The following is a 26,440-nucleotide window of genomic DNA, read 5'->3' on the forward strand; positions in this document are numbered from 1 at the left end:
TTGAACGTGCCGTCCTTGGCCAGCTCTCCTGCTATCTCTCTCAGAATGACCTTCTTGATCCTAATCAGTCAGGTTTCAAGACTGGGCATTCAACTGAGACTGCTCTTCTCTGTGTCACGGAGGCTCTCCGCACTGCAAAAGCTAACTCTCTCTCCTCTGCTCTCATCCTTCTAGACCTATCTGCTGCCTTTGATACTGTGAACCATCAGATCCTCCTCTCCACCCTCTCCGACCTGGGCATCTCCGGCGCGACCCACGCTTGGATTGCGTCCTACCTGACAGGTCGCTCCTACCAGGTGGCGTGGCGAGAATCTGTCTCCGCACCATGCGCTCTCACCACTGGTGTCCCCCATGGCTCTGTTCTAGGCCCTCTCCTATTCTCGCTATACACCAAGTCACTTGGCTCTGTCATATCCTCACATGGTCTCTCCTATCATTGCTATGCAGACGACACACAATTAATCTTCTCCTTTCCCCCTTCTGATAACCAGGCGGCGAATCGCATCTCTGCATGTCTGTCAGACATATCAGTGTGGATGACGGATCACCACCTCAAGCTGAACCTCGGCAAGACGGAGCTGCTCTTCCTCCAGGGGAAGGACTGCCCGTTCCATGATCTCGCCATCACGGTTGACAACTCCCTTGTGTCCTCCTCCCAGAGTGCTAAGAACCTTGGCGTGATCCTGTCGTTCTCCACTAACATCAAGGCGGTGACCCGATCCTGTAGGTTCATGCTCTACAATATTCGCAGAGTACGACCCTGCCGCACACAGGAAGCGGCGCAGGTCCTAATCCAGGCACTTGTTATCTCCCGTCTGGATTACTGCAACTCACTGTTCGCTGGGCTCCCTGCCTGTGCCATTAAACCCCTACAACTCATCCAGAACGCCGCAGCCTGTCTGGTGTTCAACCTTCCCAAGTTCTCTCACGTCACCCCGCTCCTCCGCTCTCTCCACTGGCTTCCAGTTGAAGCTCGCATCCGCTACAAGACCATGGTGATTGCCTACGGAGCTGTGAAGGGAACGGCACCTCCATACCTTCAGGCTCTGATCAGGCCCTACACCCAAACAAGGGCACTGCGTTCATCCACCTCTGGCCTGCTGGCCCCCCTACCTCTGAGGAAGCACAGTTCCCGCTCAGCCCAGTCAAAACTGTTCGCTGCTCTGGCACCCCAATGGTGGAACAAGCTCCCTCACGACGCCAGGACAGCGGAGTCAATCACCACCTTCCGGAGACACCTGAAACCCCACCTCTTTAAGGAATACCTAGGATAGGATAAAGTAATCCTTCTAACCCCCCCCTTAAAAGATTTAGATGCACTATTGTAAAGTGGTTGTTCCACTGGATATCATAAGGTGAATGCACCAATTTGTAAGTCGCTCTGGATAAGAGCGTCTGCTAAATGACTTAAATGTAAATGTAATGTAATGTAAATGTATTTTGTCAATGTTTATGATGAGTATTTTTGTAAATTCACAGGAAGTTTTTGGTGGGAATACATTTTCTGAACATCACACGCCAATGTAAAATTCTGTTTTTGGATATAAATATGAACTTTATCGAACAAAACATACATGTATTGTGTAACATGATGTCCTAGGAGTGTCATCTGATGAAGATCGTCAAAGGTTAGTGCTTCATTTAGCTGTGTTTTGGGTTTTTGTGACATATATCCTTGCTTGAAAAATGGATGTGTGGTTATTTTTGTCTATGTACTCTCCTAACATAATCTAATGTTTTGCTTTCGCTAGCGGAACTCCTGTCCTCAACAGGTTTTAAAGACTGGGCTGTAATGCATTTCATTCTATATGAAGCATGTGCACTTCCCTGTCCTTCAGCGTAAGTACTGTCCCCATTCCTTCATCAACCTTGTGAGTCAGCAGGATCCTGAGTGTGTGTGTGTGTGTCTGTGTATGTCTATGGCAAGTGATTGTGTGTGTGTGTGTGTGTGTGTGTGTGTGTGTGTGTGTGTGTGTGTGTGTGTGTGTGTGTGTGTGTGTGTGTGTGTGTGTGTGTGTGTGTGTGTGTGTGTGTGTGTGTGTGCGTGCGTAATTAAGGTGTGCACACAGACACTCTCAAGGGGTACTCCCTGTGGGCGGCAAGTAGTCTGGTGGGTAGGAGCGTTGGACTAGAAACTGAAAGGTTGCTGGATCGAATCCCTGAGTTGACAAGGTAAAAATCTGTCGTTATGCCCCTGAACAAGGCAGTTAACCCCACTGTTCCCCAGGCGCCGTGCATGTCAATTAAGGCAGCCCTCTTGACATCTCTGATTCTCTGGGTTGGGTTAAATGCGTAAGACACATTTCAGTTGAATGCATTCAGTTGTGCAACTGACAAGGTATCCCCCATTCTCCTGTCCCTCTCACCCCATCTGCTCTGCCTCCCTGTAGGCTGGAAGGGTGATTATAGACACACGAGTGTGTGTGTGTCTTTACCCATCTGCATGAATGTAGACATCCTCATATCCCATAATGAGTAATAACTTCTGAACAACATTCTGTTCTCATGCTCACACACATAACAGACGACAGCAGTGTTTCCCCAACCCAGTCCTGGGGACCCTAAAGGGTGTGTTTCGGTTTTTGCCCTATCACTACACAGCTGATTAAAATGATCAAAGCTTATTGATTAGTTGATTCTTTGAATCAGCTGTGCAGTGTCTGGGAAAAGTCCCCAGGTCCAAGTTTGGGAAACTCTTGACTACTGGTTATATTGACACTAGAACGAGCGCACACACACATAGACACACATACACACACATACACACAAGTACACACACATACACACACGTACACACACGTACACACACGTACACACACATACACACAAGTACACACACATATACACACGTACACACAAGCACACACGCACGGCTCACACACAGAATTCTGACAGACCTGGATCACAGCGGCATCCACAGTTAAATCACCATTCAATACCGTGGTTTATTCTTCATACCCATCTTCTTTCTCTGCTATTATCAACCCTGGGACATGACTATATAGGAAATCACTACACACAGTGTGTATTTGAGAAAGATTGGTGTGTGATCTTTCTGTCATGGGTTTTGGTTAACCTTGTATCTGGACAACGTGTGTGTATGGAGAGCGGAGTGCGTGTTTGTATCTGGCGCCCCTTCTCCTCCCATCATCCCTTCTGTTCCCTCCATCCCCCCCTTTCAGCTAGCAGAGAGACTGATGCTAGCTGTCATACAACCTGGTTGAAAACACTCTCCTCCGTCCCCCCATCACTCTCTCTTTACCTCCAGGGAGTCAGCGGAGAGGCTGGTGTTAGTGTTGGTGCTGCCCAGGTTGCGTGGCAGGGTCCGGTTGCGCTCCACCGTGCCTCCCCCTCCTGTTAGAATCTGCCTCACCGACGGCCTCTGGCCCGGCTTCAGCGAGTGCCCGTAGCCATGCATGTGGCCCCCATGCACGTGGACGCCCGGAGCGTGCATGTGGCCCTGGGGACCTTGACTCCCGTGCACAGGGAGCTGCTTGAGCGTCCCGTAAGAGCGGTTCATGTTCATGCCGATGTTCATGTTGTGGTCGCCGGGGGGAGATGAAGTCAGCTGGGTAGGCCTCGCTCTCCGCCGGGTGGAGGGTCATGGGCGATGGGGGTGGGGGGAAGGGCGGGTCGTCCACTGCGATGTTGAGCGGCTTGTCCTCGCCCCCCAGCCCCAGCCCCAGACCTGGGGGCAGAGGGGGTTTTAAACTGACCGTCCTACGGGGTAACACCATATAGTCCCCCCTCCCCTCCCCCACAAGGTCCATCCAGAGTGTTGGGAGGAGGGGGCGGTCGAGACCAGCCCATCCCACTCTCGGTGCACAGGTAGACAGGCGCCGTGTTCCTGGGGTTCCCCTGGTGCATCTGCTGCTCCATGTTCACCTCCTTTTTCACAGGGGTGTCACTCAGCTCGTTCAGAACACCCAGCGGGGGCACCTGCATGGTGAGACGGGGAAACTCATGTTAAGGAGCCATCACTAAATACACTACGGATATTATCACTGATATCACTAAATACACTCTTTGAAAAAGGGTTCCAAAAGGGTTCTTCGCCTGTCCTCATAGCAGAACACTTTTGGGTTCCATGTCTCTGTGGAAAGAGTTTTTATATGGAAGCCAAAAGGGTTCTACTTGGAATCAAACAGGTTCTACCTGGAATCAAACCGGTTCTACCTGGAACCAAACAGGTTCTACCTGGAACCAAACAGAGTTTCAAAGGGTTCTCCTATGGAGACAGACGAAGAACCCTTTTAGGTTCTAGATAGAAACTCTTACATAAAAATATGCTATCACTAAAGACAATATAGATAAGTTAGCGTTGATATCACTATAGATGGCTCTTTGCTGTATAGTGTTTTACTTCATTTCTGGTAAAAACAATTGTAAGATTAAGATCACTTTATTGGTCAATGTACAGGACCAATCGAAATTTGACTCACCCTTTTAACCCAACCCCTCCGAAAGACAGACATACAGTGCCTTTGAAAAGTATTCAGACCCCTTGACTTTTTCCACATATTGTTAATTTTGTTACAGCTGTATTCTAAAATGGATTAAAAAAATATTTATATCCTCAGAAATCTACACACAATAGCCCATAATGATAAAGCAAAAACAGTTTTTCAGAATTTTTGCAAATGTATTACAAGTAAAAAACAGAATTACCTAATTTACATAAGTTTTCAGACCCGTTGCTATGAGACTCAATATTGAGCTCAGGTATATCCGTTTTCCATTGATCATCCTTGAGATGTTTCTACAACTTGATTGGAGTCAACCTGTGGTAAATTCAATTGATTGGACATGATTTGGAAAGGCACACACCTGTCAAAATAAGGTTCCACAGTTGACAGTGCATGCCAGAGAAAAAAACAAGTCATGAGGTCAAAGGAATTGTCCGTAGAGCTCCGAGACAGGATTGTGTTGAGGCACAGATGTGGGGAAGGGTACCAAACATTTCTGCAGCATTGAAGGTCCCCAGGAACACAGTGGTCTTCACCATTCTTAAATGGAAGAAGTTTGGAACCACAAAGACTCTTCCTAGAGCTGGCCAAATTGAGCAATCGGGGGAGAAGAGCCTTGGTCAAGGAGGTGACCAAGAACTTGATGGTCACTCTGACAGAGTTACAGGGTTCCTCTGTGGAGATGGGAGAACCTTCCAGAAGGACAACAATCTCTGCAGCACTCCACCAATGAGGCCTTTATGGTAGAGTGGCCAGACAAAAGCCATCTCTATAAAAGGCACATGACAGCACGCTTGGAGTTTGCCAAAAGGCACCTAAAGACTCTTAGACTTTAAGAAACAAGATTCTCTGGTCTGATGAAACCAAGATTGAACTCTTTGGCCTGAATGCCAAGCGTCATGTCTGGAGGAAACCTGGCACCATCCCTACGGTGTAGCATGGTGGTGGCAGCATCATGCTGTGGGGATGTTTTTCAGCGACAGGGACTGGGAGACTAGTCAGGATAGAGGGAAAGATGAACGGAGCAAAGTACAGAGAGATCCTTAATGAAAACCTGCTCCAGAGAGCTCAGGACCTCAGACTGGGACGAAGGTTCACCTTCCAACAGGACAATGACCCTAAGCACACAGCCAAGACAAAGCAGTAGTGGATTCGGGACAAGTCTCTGAATGTCCTTGAGTGGCCCAGCGAGATCCCAGACTAGAACCCAATTGAACATCTCTGGAGAGACCTGAAAATAGCTGTGAAGCAATGCTCCCCATGCAACCTGACAGAGCTTGAGATGATCTGCAGAGAAGAATGGGATAAATTCCCAAATACATGTGTGCCAAGCTTGTAGTGTCATACCCAAGAAGACACGAGGCTGTAATCGCTGCCAAAGGTGCTTCAACAAAGTACTGACTAAAGGGTCTGAATACTTATGTAAATGTGTTTATTTCAGTTTTGTATTTTCTGTAAATTTGCAAAATGTGCTAAAAACGGGTTTTTGCTTTGTCATTATGGGGTGTTGTGTGTAGATTGATGAAGAAAACAAAACAATGTAATCCATTTTAGAATAAGGCTGTAACGTAACATAATGTGGAAAAAGTCAAGGTGTCAAAATTCTTTCCGAATGCTCTGTATATATATATATATAAAGGTTTTGGAGTTTATGTAGGGGGCTGCCATACTCGGCGCCCAGGGAGCTGTTGTTGTGGGGGTTAAGTGTCTTGCTCAAGGGAACAACAGCAGTCAATGGCATATAGGATTTCATACCAGCAACCCTCCGGTTGCCAGCTCACGTCCCGACAGATTTTTCCCATTGGACCCGGGATTCGAACTGGCAACTCTCTGAGTTGACTCTATAACCGCTTCTCTACCTGCTGCCCCTAATGTCCCAACATGCCTGAGAGGGAGGGTCTATGCAAATGTACTGCACACTGATAGGCTTAAATGAAACTACATTTGATTGTGTGAGTAGATTTGTTTTGCATATAATCTCATTGCCCATCTGCCCATTTATCCATCCATCCATCCAATCGGTCCCTCACCTGGACGAGTAGGTTGGGAGGGGGGATGTTTCCAGGGAGGGAGCTGAAGTTGACCCCTAGGCCCCCCTCCTGGTGGGCCGCCAGCTTGGGGTCATCCTCTTCATCAAGGGAGATACGGGAGAGGGTCCCAGTGATGGTTGCTGGGTTACAGGTGTTAACTTCCTTGAAGATGACTGGAGGGAGAGAGTGAGAGGAGAGAGGGGGAGGGGAGAGAGAGGAAAGGAGGTGGGGATAAAGAGCAGAATAGAGATGGAGAGCAGAATAGAGATAGAGAGCAAAATAGAGATAGAGAGCAGAATAGAGGAAGGGAGCAGAATAGAGATAGAGAGCAGAATAGAGACAGAGATACAGAGCAGAAAAAAGATAGAGAGCATAATAGTGATAGAGAACAGAATAGTGATAGAGAGCAGAATAGAGGATGGGAGCAGAATTTAAAGAGAGCAGGATAGCGATAGAGAGCAGGATAGAGATACAGAGCAGAAAAAAGATAGAGAGCAGAATAGTGATAGAGAACAGAATAGTGATAGAGAGCAGAATAGAGGATGGCAGCAGAATAGAGTTAGAGAGCAGAATTTGGAGAGAGCAGGATAGAGATAGAGAGCAGAATAGAGATAGAGATACAGAGCAGAATAGAGATATTGAGCAGAATATAGATGGGAGCAGGATAGAGATACAGCAGGACAGAGAAAGAGAGCAGAATAGAGATAGAGAGCAGGATAGAGATAGAAAGCAGAATAGAGATAGAGATACAGAGCAGAATAGAGAGAGAGCAGAATATAGATGGGAGCAGGATAGAGAGCAGAATAGAGATAGAGATACAGAGCAAAAAAGAGATAGAGAGCAGAATATAAATAGAGAGCAGGATAGAGATAGGGAGCAGGATAGAGATAGAGAGCAGAATAGAGATAGAGAACAGAATAGTGATAGAGAGCAGAATAGAGGATGGGAGCAGAATAGATAGAGAACAGAATAGAGATAGAGAGCAGAAATTTGAGAGAGCAGGATAGAGATAGAGAGCAGGATAGAGATAGAGAGCAGAATAGAGATAGATATACAGAGCAGAATAGAGATAGAGAGCAGAATATAGATGGGAGCAGGACAGAGAGCAAAATAGATATAGAGAGCAAAATAGATATAGAGAGCAGGATAGAGATAGAGAGCAAAATAGAGATAGAGAGCAGAATAGAGATAAAGCAGAATAGATATAGAGCAGAATAGAGATAGAGCAGAATAGATAGAGAGCAGGATAGGGATAGAGAGCAGGATAGAGATAGAGCAGGATAGAGATAGAGAGCAGGATAGAGATAGATCAGGATAGAGATAGAGTGCAGGATAGAGATAGAGAGAAAGATAGAGATAGAGAGCAGGATAAAGGGATATGAAGAAGAGGTTGAGGAATTTATAGTGAACTCACAATACAGTACATGAAAAAGAAATGTTAAAATAGGTAAGACGGTATGAAAATAATATGAACAGACAGACAGACAGAGAGAGAGAGAGAGAGAGAGAGAGAGAGAGAGAGAGAGAGAGAGAGAGAGAGAGAGAGAGAGAGAGAGAGAGAGAGAGAGAGAGAGAGAGAGAGAGAGAGAGAGAGAGAGAGAGAGAGAGAGAGAGAGAGAGAGAGCGAAAGGGGCGAGAGAAGGAGACAGAGAGAGATGAGGAGTGAGAGAGAGAGGGAGAGGGAGAGGGAGATAGAGAAGGGGGGGGAAAAATATATAGGCATATATGCATTGAGCCTCCTGACATGGTTTTAAATAATAGACACCTGTGGAATTAATAAAATTTAAAAAAACACCAACAAAACATGAAAAAAAGCAGAACCATTCATCATATATGCAGACAACCTTTGAAATATACTGGAATGAAGACTGAAAAGTCTCTCTAGACTCCCGGTCCTGTGGTAGGGGTGACTCAGCAGAGGTGAGCTTTGTACCTGACACTGTGGCCCTCAGCTATTCTCACACAGTATATACTGTAGATAGAGGCGGTCTGGCTATTTGATAAGATGTATGAGAGAGTATCTCTGTCCGACATCACACCCTATTCCCTGTATAGTGCACTACTTTTGACCAGGGCCCATAGGGCTCAGGTCAATAGTAGAACCATTTGGGACACAACCAGTGACATTGTGTAAAATGCAGTTGGCTCCAAATGAAATGGACCTGGATAACCCCCTGCTGCTGCCTTCCATTCCATCACATGGCCACTATGGGAACTCATTATCCCTGTCTAGTTGTGACAGATTGCTTTATATTGTGTGTGTGTGTGTGTGTGTGTGTGTGTGTGTGTGCGCGGCGCGCGTGTGTGTGTGTGTGCGCGCGCGTGTGTGTGTGTGTGTGTGTGTGTGTGTGTGTGTGTGTGTGTGTGTGTGTGTGTGTGTGTGTGTGTGTGTGTGTGTGTGTGTGTCCTGAGACCAACAGCAAGGTAGGATGAGATTTTATGTCTTATACTGAGACCACAATGAAACAGAATATGAAACTAATCTTGGCTTAGAGAATGTTTTGGTTGTCCTTTTCATTTTCATACTTTTAGTTTAGTGAACAAACAAAGGAATGAAGACACTTCTAAAATACCCAACTACAATATATGACTAACTGGTAAGAGTCAACATCTAAACGAACAAGGCCAAATATCAGATGACATCCTGTTCCTGTATAGTGCACTTGTTTGTTTTGGTCGTCTAATCAAAGTAGTGCACTTGGGAATAGGGTGTAATTTGAGGTGTAGCCTTAGTCATTGTAATAGACAGACATACAAGGTTAGAATAACATGGCCTACTGTATATAGTCAGGACAACAGTTCATCTAGACCAGGGGTGGGCAACTCCAGTCCTCCAGGGCCTGATTGGTGCCCCAGACCCAGCTAACAAACCTGACTCCAATAATCACCCAATCATGATCTTCGGTTCAGAATTCAATATGATTAATCAGCTGTGTTTGCTAGGGATGGAGAAACAGTGTGACACCAACCAGGCCCTCGAGGACTGGAGTTGCCCACCCCTGAACTAGAGCAACATATTTAACCCTGCATGCATATTAATAACACATTCATGCTAACCTGATCACCAAATCAGGTTTATACCGGTCAGATTGAATATGGTCACGCAATGGGCCATATTCAATCATTCGAGTAAATGTTTTTGATTGAATGCAGTCCGAAGTCGTACCACCATGAGTCTCACCTCACAGTCATACAGTCATGCTGAATTACATGCACACAGCGTCAGAGTTTAAAGTGGTCACTGCTGGGCCACAATTAACTTAGGACAATCTGCAAGTACATCTGTAAGTAGCTCAACGTTTCATACAGTTTCTGTGTATTGATGTTAATGAGAGATAAAACAAGGAGAATCAATGCACTTTTCGTATAATTGCATTATATTATTATAATGGCGTGTTCAGTAGAACTAAATCAGAAAGAAATGTTGACATAGCCGTCGTCAGGGAGTACAATAATCCGTTGTTCTATTGAACAGGACCTTTAATCAGAGACCACCTTAAATCTACAATGACATAATACTGGATCCCTGCAGCGTTTCACGTCCTTCTTTGTTCTACAAGATTTGCATGAAAGTTTGAGTCCGGAGTTTGATGTAGATCTCAAATTAGGGTTGGGCCATTAGTGATTGACTGTGTTATGAGGGTCAGGTTGGTGCCAGACTTACATGGGTGTCCTCTCTCTGCAAGGGTGGAGGGGGAAAGTAACCATGAGTGGGTGTTAATTTACGTCCACAGTGTTACACACATCACACACACGCACACACACAAACACACACAGAAACATGCATAGGCACACAGACGCACGCACGCACACACAGACACATACACACACATCTAAATTCCAGTGATGGGGAACATTGCGGCTCTGAACCGACTCAAGGGCTACCGAGCTCAGCCAATAACAGATTCATTCCTTAAAGTCGGAGAGATCCCATTGGATGAAATCAGTGTGATTGACAGGGCAAAATAGTACCGCTCATGATTGAATTCCGAGACTCCATCGTTCCCATCACTGCATTTACATTCAGACAAGCAAAGCCTTAGCTACAGCGTAGTGCTCCCCATTGGCACATTGACAGCATGTTAGACTGATACAAAAGAGTGTGATAGAGAGAGAGAGAGAGAGAGAGAGAGAGAGAGAGAGAGAGAGAGAGAGAGAGCGAAAGGGGCGAGAGAAGGAGACAGAGAGAGATGGAGAGTGAGAGAGAGAGGGAGAGGGAGAGGGAGATAGAGAAGGGGGGAGAAAAATAAATAGAAGGGGAGAGAGATAGAGAGAGAGAGGGGGGAGTGAGATAGAGAGAGAGGTGAGCAAGAGAGGGAGAGAAAGAGAGAGAGAGAGAGAAGGGGTGAGAGAGATAGAGACAGATAGATGGAGAGTGAGAGAGAGAGATAGAAGGGGAGAGTGAGAGTGAAAGTGAGTGAGAGAGAGAGAGAGAGAGAGAGATGGAGTAGAGAGAGAGAGAGAGAGAGAGAGAGAGAGAGAGAGAGAGAGAGAGATGAAGAGTGAGACAGAGAGCGAGAGAGAAAGAGAGAGAGAGAGAGATCCTACCTGTTTGACATGCCAGGTCCACATCTTTTTCAAAGTCCGACTGGCAGAGAGTATGGGGAAGAAGAGAGACAGTTACACAGAAGTGTGTGTGTGTGTGTGTGTGTGTGTGTGTGTGTGTGTGTGTGTGTGTGTGTGTGTGTGTGTGTGTGTGTGTGTGTGTGTGTGTGTGTGTGTGTGTGTGTGTGTGTGTGTGTGTGTGTAGTAGTTACAGTATGGTTTTGGGGCAACATTGGGAAACAGAATAATACAGTCTAATATTCTATTCCAACTAATACAACATCAAGAGACAGCGATTCATTTCCATTGTATATTGATGCCAGACAGCCATATTGATGCCAGACAGCCCTAGCAAACAGGGGAAGACCCTCACAGATGAAACAGAAACAACTGAAGATGAGAGGAGAAGTGCTTTTGAAAGATGAAAATAACATCACACCAATACACAGTTGGACTACACCTTTCTCTAATGTTGCTACGGATGATGATTTAGAGACAGAGATGTTAGACTACACCTTTCTAACTTTGCTACAGATGATGAATTAGAGACAGAGATGTTAGACCACACCTTTCTAACTTTGCTACAGATGATGAATTAGAGACAGAGATGTTAGACTACACCTTTCTAAAGGTGCTACAGAATATTTTTTGTTGTTGATTAACCTTTTTTTAACTGGCAAGACAGTTAAGAACAAATTCTTATTTACGATGACGGCCTGCCCCGGCCAAACCCGGACCAATAACACCAGCTCTACCTTTCTCTCTTCAAAGCTAACACCAGCTCTACCTTTCTGTCTCCAAACCGAAAACCAGCTCTACCTTTCTGTCTCCAAACCTAACACCAGTTCTACCTAACACCAGCTCTACCTTTTTGTCTCCAAACCTAAAACCAGCTCTACCTTTCTGTCTCTAAACCTAAAACCAGCTCTACCTAACACCAGCTCTACCTTTCTGTCTCCAAACCTAAAACCAGCTCTACCTAACACCAGCTCTACCTTTCTGTCTCCAAACCTAAAACCAGCTCTACCTTTCTGTCTCTAAACCTAAAACCAGCTCTACCTAACACCAGCTCTACCTTTCTGTCTCCAAACCTAAAACCAGCTCTACCTAACACCAGCTCTACTTTTCTGTCTCCAAACCTAAAACCAGCTCTACCTAACACCAGCTCTACTTTTCTGTCTCCAAACCTAAAACCAGCTCTACTTTTCTGTCTCCAAACCTAAAACCAGCTCTACCTAACACCAGCTCTACCTTTCTGTCTCCAAACCTAAAACCAGCTCTACCTAACACCAGCTCTACCTTTCTGTCTCCAAACCTAACACCAGCTCTACCTTTCTGTCTCCAAACCTAACACCAGCTCTACCTTTCTGTCTCCAAACCTAACACCAGCTCTACCTTTCTGTCTCCAAACCTAAAACCAGCTCTACCTAACACCAGCTCTACCTTTCTGTCTCCAAACCTAAAACCAGCTCTACCTTTCTGTCTCCAAACCTAAAACCAGCTCTACCTAACACCAGCTCTACCTTTCTGTCTCCAAACCTAACACCAGCTCTACCTTTCTGTCTCCAAACCTAAAACCAGCTCTACCTAACACCAGCTCTACCTTTCTGTCTCCAAACCTAACACCAGCTCTACCTTTCTGTCTCTAAACCTAAAACCAGCTCTACCTAACACCAGCTCTACCTTTCTGTCTCCAAACCTAAAACCAGCTCTACCTAACACCAGCTCTACCTTTCTGTCTCCAAACCTAAAACCAGCTCTACCTAACACCAGCTCTACTTTTCTGTCTCCAAACCTAAAACCAGCTCTACTTTTCTGTCTCCAAACCTAAAACCAGCTCTACCTAACACCAGCTCTACCTTTCTGTCTCCAAACCTAAAACCAGCTCTACCTAACACCAGCTCTACCTTTCTGTCTCCAAACCTAACACCAGCTCTACCTTTCTGTCTCCAAACCTAACACCAGCTCTACCTTTCTGTCTCCAAACCTAACACCAGCTCTACCTTTCTGTCTCCAAACCTAAAACCAGCTCTACCTAACACCAGCTCTACTTTTCTGTCTCCAAACCTAAAACCAGCTCTACCTTTCTGTCTCCAAACCTAAAACCAGCTCTACCTAACACCAGCTCTACCTTTCTGTCTCCAAACCTAACACCAGCTCTACCTTTATGTCTCCAAACCTAAAACCAGCTCTACCTTTCTGTCTCCAAACCTAAAACCAGCTCTACCTAACACCAGCTCTACCTTTCTGTCTCCAAACCTAAAACCAGCTCTACCTTTCTGTCTCTAAACCTAAAACCAGCTCTACCTAACACCAGCTCTACCTTTCTGTCTCCAAACCTAAAACCAGCTCTACCTAACACCAGCTCTACCTTTCTGTCTCCAAACCTAACACCAGCTCTACTTTTCTGTCTCCAAACCTAAAACCAGCTCTACCTTTCTGTCTCCAAACCTAAAACCAGCTCTACCTAACACCAGCTCTACTTTTCTGTCTCCAAACCTAAAACCAGCTCTACCTTTCTGTCTCCAAACCTAAAACCAGCTCTACCTAACACCAGCTCTACCTTTCTGTCTCCAAACCTAACACCAGCTCTACCTTTCTGTCTCCAAACCTAAAACCAGCTCTACCTTTCTGTCTCCAAACCTAAAACCAGCTCTACCTAACACCAGCTCTACCTTTCTGTCTCCAAACCTAAAACCAGCTCTACCTTTCTGTCTCCAAACCTAAAACCAGCTCTACCTAACACCAGCTCTACCTTTCTGTCTCCAAACCTAAAACCAGCTCTACCTAACACCAGCTCTACATTTCTGTCTCCAAACCTAACACCAGCTCTACCTAACACCAGCTCTACTTTTCTGTTTCCAAACCTAAAACCAGCTCTACCTAACACCAGCTCTACCTTTCTGTCTCCAAACCTAAAACCAGCTCTACCTTTCTGTCTCCAAACCTAAAACCAGCTCTACCTTTCTCTCTTTAAACCTAACACCACCTCTACCTACTGTAATGCCACCTGCTCTTGTTTCCCTCAGCTTGTCTTTTGTAACCTTCAAGAGAGAATTTCCCTTCAACTTTGATTGGTTGGAAGAAATGACTTTGTAAAAGAACCAACACAAACAGCACCACACAAACAGCACCACACAAACAGCACCACACAAACAGCACCACACAAACAGCACCACACAAACAGCACCACACAAACAGATTGCTTGGATTCACTGAGGGCCAGTTCCAGTGTTCCATTCCAAAATGGCCTCCCTGCAAACCTCTCAAACTTGAATGTGAAATAAACGTTGCACCACATTGCCATGCAGACCCAGGCCTCTCCACTCTCTCTTCTCCTCTCTCCCCACAGCAACAATCCGCCTAGCGTCCTCCACGGAACCCACTCACAAAAGCCTTTGTTTGGATATTAAAGTATAAAGCATTTTGGGCACGACAGAGAGGGAGAGGGGGAAGTGAGAGAGAGAGAGAAGAAGAGGGAGTAAGAGAGAGATGTGGACCCCAGGAAGAGTAGCTGCTGCTTTTTTAACAGCTAATGGGGATCCTAACAAAATACCCCAAAATACCAAGACATGGAAGAAGATGGAGGGAGGGGAAAGGCAGAGAGAAGGGGAGAGTTAAAGAGAAAGAGAGAGAAAGACAGAGGGAGAGAAAGAAAGAGAGATAAATAGAGGGACAGAAAGAGAAAGAGAACATTTGAAAGGGAAAGAGAGAGGGAGAGAATGAATACAGGTCTCAGAGGAGAGGAAAGCTCCTAGTACGCAAATCACACAGCTGCACAAATGGCTCTCGCCTAAAAGGACAAATGAGGATTTAGACTCTCATCTCACCTCTCTCTCTCGCTCTCTGTCTCTCTCTGTCTCTCTCTCTCCTTATCTCTCTCTTTCTCTCTCGCTCTCTCCATATCTCTATCTCCTTCATCTTAGCATGTATGTACGCACACCCACACACGTACACACAGGCTGAGTATAGAAAGTAAGTCAGGTTAACCGTCAGCATCATTACAAACTACAGTTTGTCCAGACGTTTTTGAGGAGGGCATTCACATTAGCCCTGTGTTCAGCCAACACTGGAAACCACTTAAGCACAAGATAACCCAAAACACTTCAAGCTGAATTATCATTGGAAAAGATGCAAGAACAAAACAACATTTGGATCCCAAAACTTAATCTAAAAACACATCTATATAGATATAAAAACACCAGCATAAAACAACTTTGACTGGTAGCAGCTAAAACTATAAAATCTTGCTGGCACTAATCTACTTTGCAGCTCGGTGGTTTCCAAACTTTTCCCCCAACGGACCATAATAAAACATGATTTGTTATGTTTTGTAGGCTAATACCATTTATATTAAATAAATGGAAAGACATTTCCTGGACCACAAGGGGGTATATCCACAGTTTGGGAACCATTGCTGGAAACCTTTGTGGATAATGTACTTTTCTACCAGATAATATCTTTACTACACTGCTACATATATTGGCTACTTTAGGGCACAGAAAGCACAGCAGCTATCTACTGTGGTTGACGTACTGATTTGCTGTTGGGGTACTTGTGGTTTTGTCCATGGTTGTGGGCGTGGTTATAGGTGTGGTTGAGGGTGTGGTTGAGGGCGTAGTTCATGTGTTCATGGTTCATGTGGTTGTTGTGAGGCAGGCTGTGGTAACAGCCTAGTTGGCAGCTGCGTTGGAAGCCCTGGTGAGGGTGGCATAATGGCGGGTATGGTGGCTGTTGGTGGCATGACGATGACGGGCAGAGAGAAGCTCCAGTGCCAACAGTGCCAGTGTCAGTGCCAGAAGTGCCAGTGCCGTAGCGCAGAGAGCCACACTGCTGCCCGCAGTAGGACACGTTCTGACACTTCTGATGCTGGGATGAAGAAGAGATGTGAGAGGAGGAGAGATGAGAGAGGGGAAGGGTAGGAGTGGACAATAGAGGGGAGAATGGGAAGGACCAAGCCAGTCCAAACTAACTACCAGAATGGTTAAATGGTGGTTAATCTCATTTAACATGTACTCTAGTCTGAAGACTGATTATTCTCAAGATGTCTTCCTATCCTCTCAAGATGTCCTCCTATCTTCTCAAGATGTCCTCCTATCTTCTCAGTGTCCTCCTATCTTCTCAAGATGTCCTCCTATCTTCTCAAGATGTTTTCCTATCCTCTCAAAATGTCCTCCTATCTTCTCAAGATGTCCTCCTATCTTCTCAAGATGTCCTCCTATTATCGCAATATGTCCTCCTATCTTCTCAGTGTCCTCCTATCTTCTCAAGATGTCCTCCTATCCTCTCATTATGTCCTCTTATCTTCTCAATATGTCCTCCTATGTTCTCATTATGTCCTCTTATCTTCTCAAGATGTCCTCCTATCTTCTCAAGATGTCCCCCTATTGTCTCAAGATGTTCTATCCTCTCAAGATGCCCTCCTATCTTCTCAAGATGCCCTCCTATCTTCTCAAAATGTACACCTATCTTCTCAAGATGTACACCTAACCTCTTAAGATGTACACCTATCTCTCAAGATGTCCTCCTATCCTCTCTAGTGAGTTTATGGTAACACTTTTCACAAGGCCTACTTAATACTTGTATGGCTGTTATGTCATACACTACCAAAAGTATGTGAACACCTGCTCGTCGAACATCTAATTCCAAAATCATGAGCATTAATACGGAGTTGGTCCCCCCTTTCCTGGTTCCAACTAGATGTTGGAACATCGCTGCAGGGACTTGCTTCTATTCGGCCACAAGAGCATTAGTGAGGTCGGGCACTGATGTTGGGTGATTAGGCCTAGCTCGCAGTAGGCATTCTAATTCATCCAAAAGGTGTTATATGGTGTTTAGATCATGGCTCTGTGCAGGCCAGTCAAGTTCTTCCACTCAGATCTCGACAAACCATTTATGTATGGATCTCGCTTTGTGCACGGTGTATTGTCATGCTGAAACAGGAAAGGGCCTTCCCCAAACTGTTGCCACAAAATTGGAAGCACAGAATCGTCTAGAATGTCATTGTATGCTGTAGTGTTAAGATTTCCCTTCATTGGAACTAAAAAATATCCCCAGACCATTATTCCTCCACCACCAAACTTTACAGTTGGTCGAATGCATTAGGGCAGGTAGTGTTCTCCTGGCATCTGCCTGTGCCCAGATTCATCCGTCGGACTTCCAGATGGTGAAGCGTGATTCATCACTCCAGAGAACGCATATTCACTGCTCCAGAGTCCAATGGCGGCGAGCTTCACATTACTCCAGTCAACGCTTTGCATTGCGCATGGTGATCTTAGGCTTGTGTGTGGCTGCTTGGCCATGGAAACCCATTTTATGAAGCTCCTGACGAACAGTTCTTGTGCTGACATTGCTTCCAGAGGCAGTTTGGAATTCGGTAGTGAGTGTTACAACCGAGGACAGACGATTTTTACATGCTAAGCACTTCAGCACTCAGTGGTCCCGTTCTGTGAGGTTGTGTGGCCTACCATTTTGTGGCTGAGCCGTTGTTGCTCCTAGATGTTTCCACTTCACAATAACAGCACTTACAGTGGACCGGGGCAGACATTTTTGTATTTGACAAACTGACTTGTTGGAAAGGTGGCATCCTATGATGGTGCAACGTTGAAAGTCACTGAGCTCTTCAGTAAGGTCATTCTACTGCCAATGTTTGTCTAAAGAGATTGCATGGCTGGGTGCTCGATTTTATACACCTGTCATTTACGGTTGTAGCTGAAATAGCCGAATTCACTAATTTGAAGGGGTGTCCACATACTTTTGTACATATAGTGTATCATGGCTATGACAGGTTTATGAAAGCTTTATGGCAAATGGGTTCAAGAAAAGTTTTCCCTATGCACTCAGTCGCCTTGAGCCTTTTGGGGTGAGGGATTAATTCTGGATTATGCTATTTGGAAAATGGCTGTTGGAAACACTTTGGATTCACCAATTAATTTGATATGACTGCTTTTGATATTAATCAAAAAGCCAAATCAATTACTTCAAGTGGATTGAGATTAATTTATTGTCAGACTATGGATTTAAAAGACTAGTACATCTCCTCTTGTTAACTATGTCATGTGTAGGTTTCCTTGTAAACTGTGACGTGACCAGGAAAAACAGCAAGGAAAAACTCTGGACCCTACAGTTACGAAACCAACCCATCCATTCCTCCTCAACACTACACTTAAAACAACTTTGCATTTTTGTTGTTGATGGTATAGGTAATCTAAGGTGAAGCTTCAGCCTCCTAACCTTCCTAGAGGTCCATTCAAGAGACCAAAACACTACAGTAAATGACTGTGTGAATAACAAAATCAAAGGGGATGGAGGGTTCAACGTAGGAACTTTTATAACTAATGAATATTGCAGAGCGTTGTGACCTGGTTGACATTGGGAGGCACTTCATGTCTTTATGATTTACAATGCTATTAGCATGATTTTGGACAAAGTAACCTTATGTTTAACCTTATGTGAGCTTTACCTTACACGCCCTGTGCATAATGATGAGGGCCTTTCCTATGGGATAAACCAACCTGCCGCACTGACCGCCGTGTTAATAAAAATATGAAATGAAAATATGAAAATAACAAATTACAGGTGGGATTATAAAATATCTTTAGGAGGGACTGAACAAATGATGGGGTTAGGATTTTAGGCCCAATCCCAAATTGACACCTGTCAAATCCTCTCAGAACCCCACAAGGAGATGTGGTCGATTTGGGATTGGGCATTAATATAGTTAGTGAAGAGCAGAATTTGGAGAACAGAAACAGGGAAGTTTTAGAACCAGCAGGATGTGGTTATGTAGCCTGGTCCCAGGAGTTGGCAAGACAGCACAAACTGATCAGGGACGAGGTTAGCAGTGGTTACAGATGCTGTATCTTAATTCGATCATCTTGTTGTTGCAGGAATTTTCCTGCACAGCAGGAAAGGCAAAGTAATAGTATATTTGAGGTTTAAAAAGGCTCCTTAAAGGCTCCTTAAAAAGGCTCCTCAAAAGATGTCTATTAATTATAATCCACACAATAATTCACATTTCCTCTTGGTGCAGGATTACTTTCCTGCTGTAGCAAACTGGCTGAAACTAAGATCCTTCATCTGTATGTAGCGTGGTCCCAGGAGTTGGCAAGACAGCACAAACTGATCAGAGACCAGGCTATCAGTGGTTATGGGTCTAATAAGGGATGAAATGGAATATTATTCACCATGATCTGCACCTGTCCGTTCTTGCATGAGTCCGGTGAGTTCTCACTGTCGTCTTTACATCCCCCCATCCGACAGCGCACTGCGTCCTGAACCTGGAAGAGACGGACGAGGAGGGAGGGAAGTAGAGGAAGAGGGAGGGAAGTAGAGGAGGAGGGAGAAAGGCAGGAAGGTAGATGAAGGTCTTTATTGTAGTTTTAAAATGAGTTTAGCTACTTTAAGACTATCATAGAGAGTAGGCTATGTTCATACATACAGTACTCTACACGTGTTTATTGAGTATGTAACCGTTACAAAGTAATATATTATCTGGTGAATGTTTGATCATCTATATTAGGTTTTGTTATTGATTTTAGTAAGAGACTAGAACATGGTGTATTACCCTGTCATGAACATGTATAGTATCATTAGTGGGGTTTATTTAATATGAGTTCAAAATCAAGGGACACCCACTTACTTTAAATGTGTTTGTTAGCATTAGTACTGTATGCATTAAAAAGTACTATGGAAATAAACGCCAAGTAATTGTTTGATTTATGGATTCAAGCACTCTTTGAAGACATTCAAAGGTAAATAAAGTGAGAGAAGAGAAATATAGGCAGAGAGTGAGAGAGAGAGGAAGAGAGAGAGAGTGAGAGAGAGTGAGTGAGAGAGAGTGAGGCAGTGAGTGCGAGAGAGTGTGAGAAAAGAGAGAGAGAGAGAGATAAAGAAACAGAGATAAAGAACAGAAAAAGACAGTGTACAACACTGTTGAATCTAGATAGGCAGCCAGTCTACTGAGGGTTGTGTTCGGAAGATGAGATTTTATTCAAATTGAGATATGACTGGTAACTGACTCCAGAGCCACAGTGCTCTGAGATATAATATTGTTTGCTATTCTCTGAAACTTTCATTAAGTGAGCTAAAGCTAGGTAGTGAAATAAATATTGTGGATCTAAATGTTCTTCCTGATAATCCTGGACTATCAGACCACCATTTTATTACGTTTGCAATCGCAACAAATCTGCTCAGACCCCAAACAAGGATTATCAAAAGCAGCACTATAAATTGTCAGACAACCCAAAGATTCCTAGATGCCCTTCCAGACTCTCTCCACCTACCCAAGGACGTTGGAGTACGAAAAACAGTTAATCATCTAACCGAGTATATACATTTAACCTTGCGTAATACCCTAGATGCAGTCGCACCTCTTAAAACAAAAACAATTTGTCAGAAGAATTTAACTCCCTGGTATACAAAAAATACCTGAGCCCTGAAGCAAACTTTTAGAAAATTGGAACAGAAATGGCGCTCCATCAAACTGTAAGTCTTCCGACTAGCTTGGAAAAACAGTACCGTGCAATATCGAAGAGCCCTCACTCTTGCTCGATCAGCTTACTTTCCCAACCTGGTTGAGGAGAATGAAAACAATGCAAAAAGTATTTTTGATACTGTCGCAAAGCTAACTTAAAAGCAGTATTCCCCAAGAGAGGACGGCCTTCACTTCAGCAGTTTTTTTTTAGTTTTTTATTTATTTCACCTTTATTTAACCAGGTAGGCCAGTTGAGAACAAGTTCTCATTTACAACTGCGAACTGGCCAAGATAAAGCAAAGCAGTGCGACACAAACAACATCACAGAGATACACATGGAATAAACAAACGTACAGTCAATAACACAATAGAAAAGTCTATATACAGTGTGTGCAAAAGTGGTAAGAATTCATTAAATTCTTCAACGAAAAGATCATGATCCAGTCCCTGCTATTTTGCCTACGGCCATGGAACCCTGAACTGTTCACCGGACGTGCTACCTTGTCCTGGACCTGCTGTTTTTGACACTCTCTCTCTCTCTCTCTCTCTCTCTCTCTCTCTCTCTCTCTCTCTCTCTCTCTCTCTCTCTCTCTCTCTCTGAATGCTTGGCTATGGTGTCGACAGACATGGCAGCTCTGCTTCTAGATCCTAAGCAACTTTGAAGTATTTCTTTTTTTTGTGTATTATTTCTTACATTATTAGCCCAGAAAGTTTTTGTGTTATTACAGACAGCCGGAAATAACTTTTGGATATCAAAGTGGCAGTAACGCACCAGCATTACAACCAGGAATACGACATTCCCAAATTGGATCCTTTCTTTGTACCCCCCAGGGCAATTTAACTTATCCCAGAGGCTGCTCCAGGACCATCCCAAGAGAATCCTCTTCCGTTATAGTCACAGCCGTGTTTATTCCCCCTCAAGCCGATACCACGACGGCCCTCAAGGAACTACACTGGACTTTGTGCAAACTGGAAACCACATATCCTGAGGCCGCATTTATTGTAGCTGGGGATTTTAACAAAGCAAATTTGAGGAAAACGCAACTGAAGTTCTATCAACACATTGACTGTAGTACTAGTGCTGCAAAAACACTTGACCACTGTTACTCCCCCTTCTGGGATGCCTACAAGGACCTCCCCCGCCCACCCTTTGGCAAACCAGATCACGACTCCATTTCGCTCCTCCCTTCCTATAGGCAGAAACTCAAACAGGACGTACCCATGCTAAGGTCTATTCAACAATGCTCTGACCAATCGGAATCCATGCTTCAAGATTGTTTTGATCACGTGGACTGGGATATGTTCCAGGTAGCCTCTGAGAATAACATTGACGTATAGTTCATCAGGAAGCGTATAAGGGATGTTGTTCCCACTGTGACTATTTTTTTATTTATTTTATTTATTTTATTTCACCTTTATTTAACCAGGTAGGCAAGTTGAGAACAAGTTCTCATTTACAATTGCGACCTGGCCAAGATAAAGCAAAGCAGTTCGACAACATACAACAACACAGAGTTACACATTGAGTAAAACAAACATACAGTCAATAATACAGTAGAAAAATAAGTCTATATACAATGTGAGCATATGAGGTGAGATAAGGGAGGTAAAGGCAAAAAGGCCATGGTGGCAAAGTAAATACAATATAGCAAGTAAAACACTGGAATGGTAGATTTGTAGTATAAGAAAGTAAAGTAAAGTAGAAATAGAAATAAATAAATAAATAAATAAATAAATACAGTAGGGGAAGCGGTAGTTGTTTGGGCTAAATTATAGATGGGCTATGTACAGGTGCAGTGATCTGTGAGCTGCTCTGACAGCTGGTGCTTAAAGCTAGTGAGGGAGATAAGTGTTTCCAGTTTCAGAGATTTTTGTAGTTCGTTGCAGTCATTGGCAGCAGAGAACTGGAAGGAGAGATGGCCAAAGGAGGAATTGGCTTTGGGGGTGACCAGAGAGATATACCTGCTGGAGCACGTGCTACAGGTGGTGCTGCTATGGTGACCAGTGTGCGGAGATAAGGAAGGACTTTACCTAGCAGGGTCTTGTAGATGACTTGGAGCCAGTGGGTTTGGCGACGAGTATGAAGCGAGGGCCAGCCAACGAGAGCGTACAGGTCGCAGTGGTGGGTAGTATATGGGGCTTTGGTGACAAAACGGATGGCACTGTGATAGACTGCATCCAGTTTATTGAGTAGGGTATTGGAGGCTATTTTGTAAATGACATCGCTGAAGTTGAGTATCGGTAGTATGGTCAGTTTTACGAGGGTATGTTTGGCAGCATGAGTGAAGGATGCTTTGTTGCGAAATAGGAAGCCAATTCTAGATTTAACTTTGGATTGGAGATGTTTGATGTGAGTCTGAAAGGAGAGTTTACAGTCTAACCAGACACCTAGGTATTTGTAGTTGTCCACATATTCTAAGTCAGAACCGTCCAGAGTAGTGATGCGGGACAGGCGGGCAGGTGCAGGCAGCGATCGGATGAAGAGCATGCATTTAGTTTTACTTGTATTTAAGAGCAGTTGGAGGCCACGGAAGGAGAGTTGTATGGCATTGAAGCTCGTCTGGAGGGTAGTTAACTTGTTATGGATAGGGGGCAGTATTTTCACGGCCGGATAAAAAACGTACCCGATTTAATCTGGTTATTACTCCTGCCCAGAAACTAGAATATGCATATAATTATTAGCTTTGGATATAAAACACTCCAAAGTTTCTAAAACTGTTTGAATGGTGTCTGTGAGTATAACAGAACTCAAATGGCAGGCAAAAACCTGAGAAGATTCTGTACAGGAAGTACCCTGTCTGACCATTTCTTGGCCTTCTTTGCCATCTCTATCCAAAACAAAGGATCTCTGCTGTAACGTGACACTTTCTACTGCTCCCATAGGCTCTCAGAAGGCGCCAGAACGTTGAATGATGACTTTGCTGTCTCTGGCTGAAAAACAGTAGCGCATTTGGTAAGTGGTCGATCTGAGAACAATGAGACGGGGGTGCGCGTGCACGAGACGACTCCATGTTTACATATTCAGTCTTTGAACGAAAACAACGACTCCCGGTCGGAATATTATCGCTATTTTACGAGAAAAATCACATAAAAATTGATTTTAAACAGCGTTTGACATGCTTCGAAGTACGGTAATGGAATATTTTGAAGTTTTTTGTCACGATACGCACCGGGCGTGTCACCCTTCGTTACCCTTCGGATAGTGTCTTGAACGCACAACAAAACGCCGCTATTTGGATATAACTATGGATTATTTGGAACCAAAACAACATTGGGTGATGAAGTAGAAGTCCTGGGAGTGCATTCTGATGAAGAACAGCGAAGGTAATCCAATTTTTCTTATAGTAAATCTGAGTTTGGTGAGTACCAAACTTGGTGGGTGTCAAAATAGCTAGCCATGATGGCCGGGCTATCTACTCAGAATATTGCAAAATGTGCTTTCACCGAAAAGCTATTTTAAAATCGGACACCGCGATTGCATAAAGGAGTTCTGTATCTATAATTCTTAAAATAATTGTTATGTTTTTTGTGAACGTTTATCGTGAGTAATTTAGTAAATTCACCGGAAGTGTTCGGTGGGAATGCTAGTTCTGAACGTCACATGCTAATGTAAAAAGCTGGTTTTTGATAAAAATATGAAGTTGATTGAACAAAACATGCATGTATTGTATAACATAATGTCCTAGGAGTGTCATCTGATGAAGATCATCAAAGGTTAGTGCTGCATTTAGCTGTTGTTTTGTTTTTTGTGACATTATATGCTAGCTTGAAAAATGGGTGTCTGATTATTTCTGGCTGGGTACTCTGCTGACATAATCTAATGTTTTGCTTTCGCTGTAAAGCCTTTTTGAAATCGGACAGTGTGGTTAGATAAAGGAGAGTCTTGTCTTTAAAATGGTGTAAAATAGTCATGTTTGAAAAATTGAAGTTTTAGAATTTCCGAGGAGTTTGTATTTCGCGCCACGCCCATCATTGGATATTGGAGCAGGTGTTCCGCTAGCGGAACGTCTAGATGTAAGAGGTTACACAGTGTCCAAAGAAGGGCCAGAAGTATACAGAATGGTGTCATCTGCGTAGAGGTGGATTAGAGACTCACCAGTCGCAAGAGCAACATCATTGATGTATACAGAGAAAAGAGTTGGCCCAAGAATTGAACCCTGTGGCACCCCCATAGAGACTGCCAGAGGTCCGGTCAACAGGCCCTCCGATTTGACACACTGAACTCTATCAGAGAAGTAGTTGGTGAACCAGGTGAGGCAATCATTTGAGAAACCAAGGCTATTGAGTCTGCCGATGAGGATGTGGTGATTGACAGAGTCGAAGGCTTTGGCCAGGTCAATGAAAATGGCAGCACAGTATTGTTTCTTATCGATGGCGGTTACGATATCGTTTAGGACCTTGAGCGTGGCTGAGGTGAACCCATGACCAGCTCTGAAACCAGATTTCATAGCGGAGAAGGTGCCGTGGGATTCGAAATGGTCGGTAATCTGTTTGTTGACTTGGCTTTCAAAGACCTTAAAAAGGCAGGGTAGGATAGATATAGGTCTGTATCAGTTTGGGTCAAGAGTGTCCCCTCCTTTGAAGAGGGGGATGACAGCAGCTGTTTTCCAATCTTTGGGAATCTCAGACAATACAAAAGAGAGGTTGAACAGGCTAGTAATAGGGGTTGCAACAATTTCGGCAGATAATTTTAGAAAGAAAGGGTCCAGATTGTCTAGCCCGGCTGATTTGTACGGGTCCAGATTTTGCAGCTCTTTCAGAACATCAGCTGAATGGATTTGGGAGAAGGAGAAATGGGGAAGGCTTGGGCGAGTAGGTGTGGGGGGTGCAGTGCTGTTAACCTGTTAGGGCTAGGGGGCAGTATTTGCACGGCTGGATAAAAAAAATGTACCCGATTTAATCTGGTTACTAATCCTACCCAGTAACTAGAATATGCATATACTTATTATATATGGATAGAAAACACCATAAAGTTTCTAAAACTGTTTGAATGGTGTCTGTGAGTATAACAGAACTCATTTGGCAGGCAAAACCCTGAGACATTTTCTGACAGGAAGTGGATACCTGATGTGTTGTATTACCTTTAAACCTATGCCATTGAAAAACACAGGAGCTGAGGAATATTTTGGCACTTCCTATTGCTTCCACTAGATGTCACCAGCCTTTACAAAGTGTTTTGAGTCTTCTGGAGGGAGATCTGACCGAACAAGAGCCATGGAACGATGATGGCCCATTAGACACCTGGCGCGAGTTCATGTTGGGTACCCTCGTTCCAATACGTTATAAAGAGAATGCATTCGTCCACCTTGAATATCATTCATGTTCTGGTTAAAAAAGGCCCTAATGATTTATGCTATACAACGTTTGACATGTTTGAACGAACGTAAATATATTTTTCCCCTCGTTCATGAAGTGAAGTCCGGCGGGCTTAGATCATGTGCTAACAAGACAGAGATTTTTGGACATAAATGATGAGCTTTTTTGAACAAAACTACATTCGTTATGGACCTGTGATACCTGGAAGTGACATCTGATGAAGAGAATCAAAGGTAATGGATTATTTACATAGTATTTTCGATTTTAGATCTCCCCAACATGACGGCAAGTCTGTATCGCAACGCGTATTTTTCTGGGCGCAGTGCTCAGATTATTGCAAAGTGTGATTTCCCAGTAAGGTTATTTTTAAATCTGGCAAGTTGATTGCGTTCAAGAGATGTAAATCTATAATTCTTTAAATGACAATATAATATTTTACCAATGTTTTCTAATTTTAATTATTTAATTTGTGGTGCTGACTTGACTGCCGGTTATTGGAGGGAAACGATTTCCTCAACATCAATGCCATAGTAAAACGCTGGTTTTGGATATAAATATGAACTTGATAGAACTAAAAATGCATGCATTGTCTAACATAATGTCCTAGG

At 44.0% G+C, this 26,440-nt stretch overlaps 1 protein-coding gene across 2 annotated transcripts in view; it reads right to left on the bottom strand.

The window, feature by feature from the left end:
• Positions 1-3,720: 3,720 nt before the first annotated feature.
• Positions 3,721-26,440, bottom strand: part of LOC106592038 (adhesion G protein-coupled receptor B2) — a 430,312-nt gene continuing 407,592 nt past the window's right edge. For both annotated transcript variants that reach the window (XM_045694923.1, XM_045694922.1), the window contains 5 exons: positions 19,228-19,320; positions 11,045-11,084; positions 10,161-10,175; positions 6,497-6,669; positions 3,721-3,939 (listed from right to left, as the gene is read on the bottom strand). In XM_045694923.1, coding sequence (XP_045550879.1) covers positions 3,721-3,939; positions 6,497-6,669; positions 10,161-10,175; positions 11,045-11,084; positions 19,228-19,320 — 540 coding nt within the window. The remainder of the gene's footprint in view (positions 3,940-6,496; positions 6,670-10,160; positions 10,176-11,044; positions 11,085-19,227; positions 19,321-26,440) is intronic.

This window comes from Salmo salar, chromosome ssa14 (genome assembly GCF_905237065.1).
Source record: "Salmo salar chromosome ssa14, Ssal_v3.1, whole genome shotgun sequence".
In the NCBI taxonomy this organism is placed as follows: domain Eukaryota; kingdom Metazoa; phylum Chordata; class Actinopteri; order Salmoniformes; family Salmonidae; genus Salmo; species Salmo salar.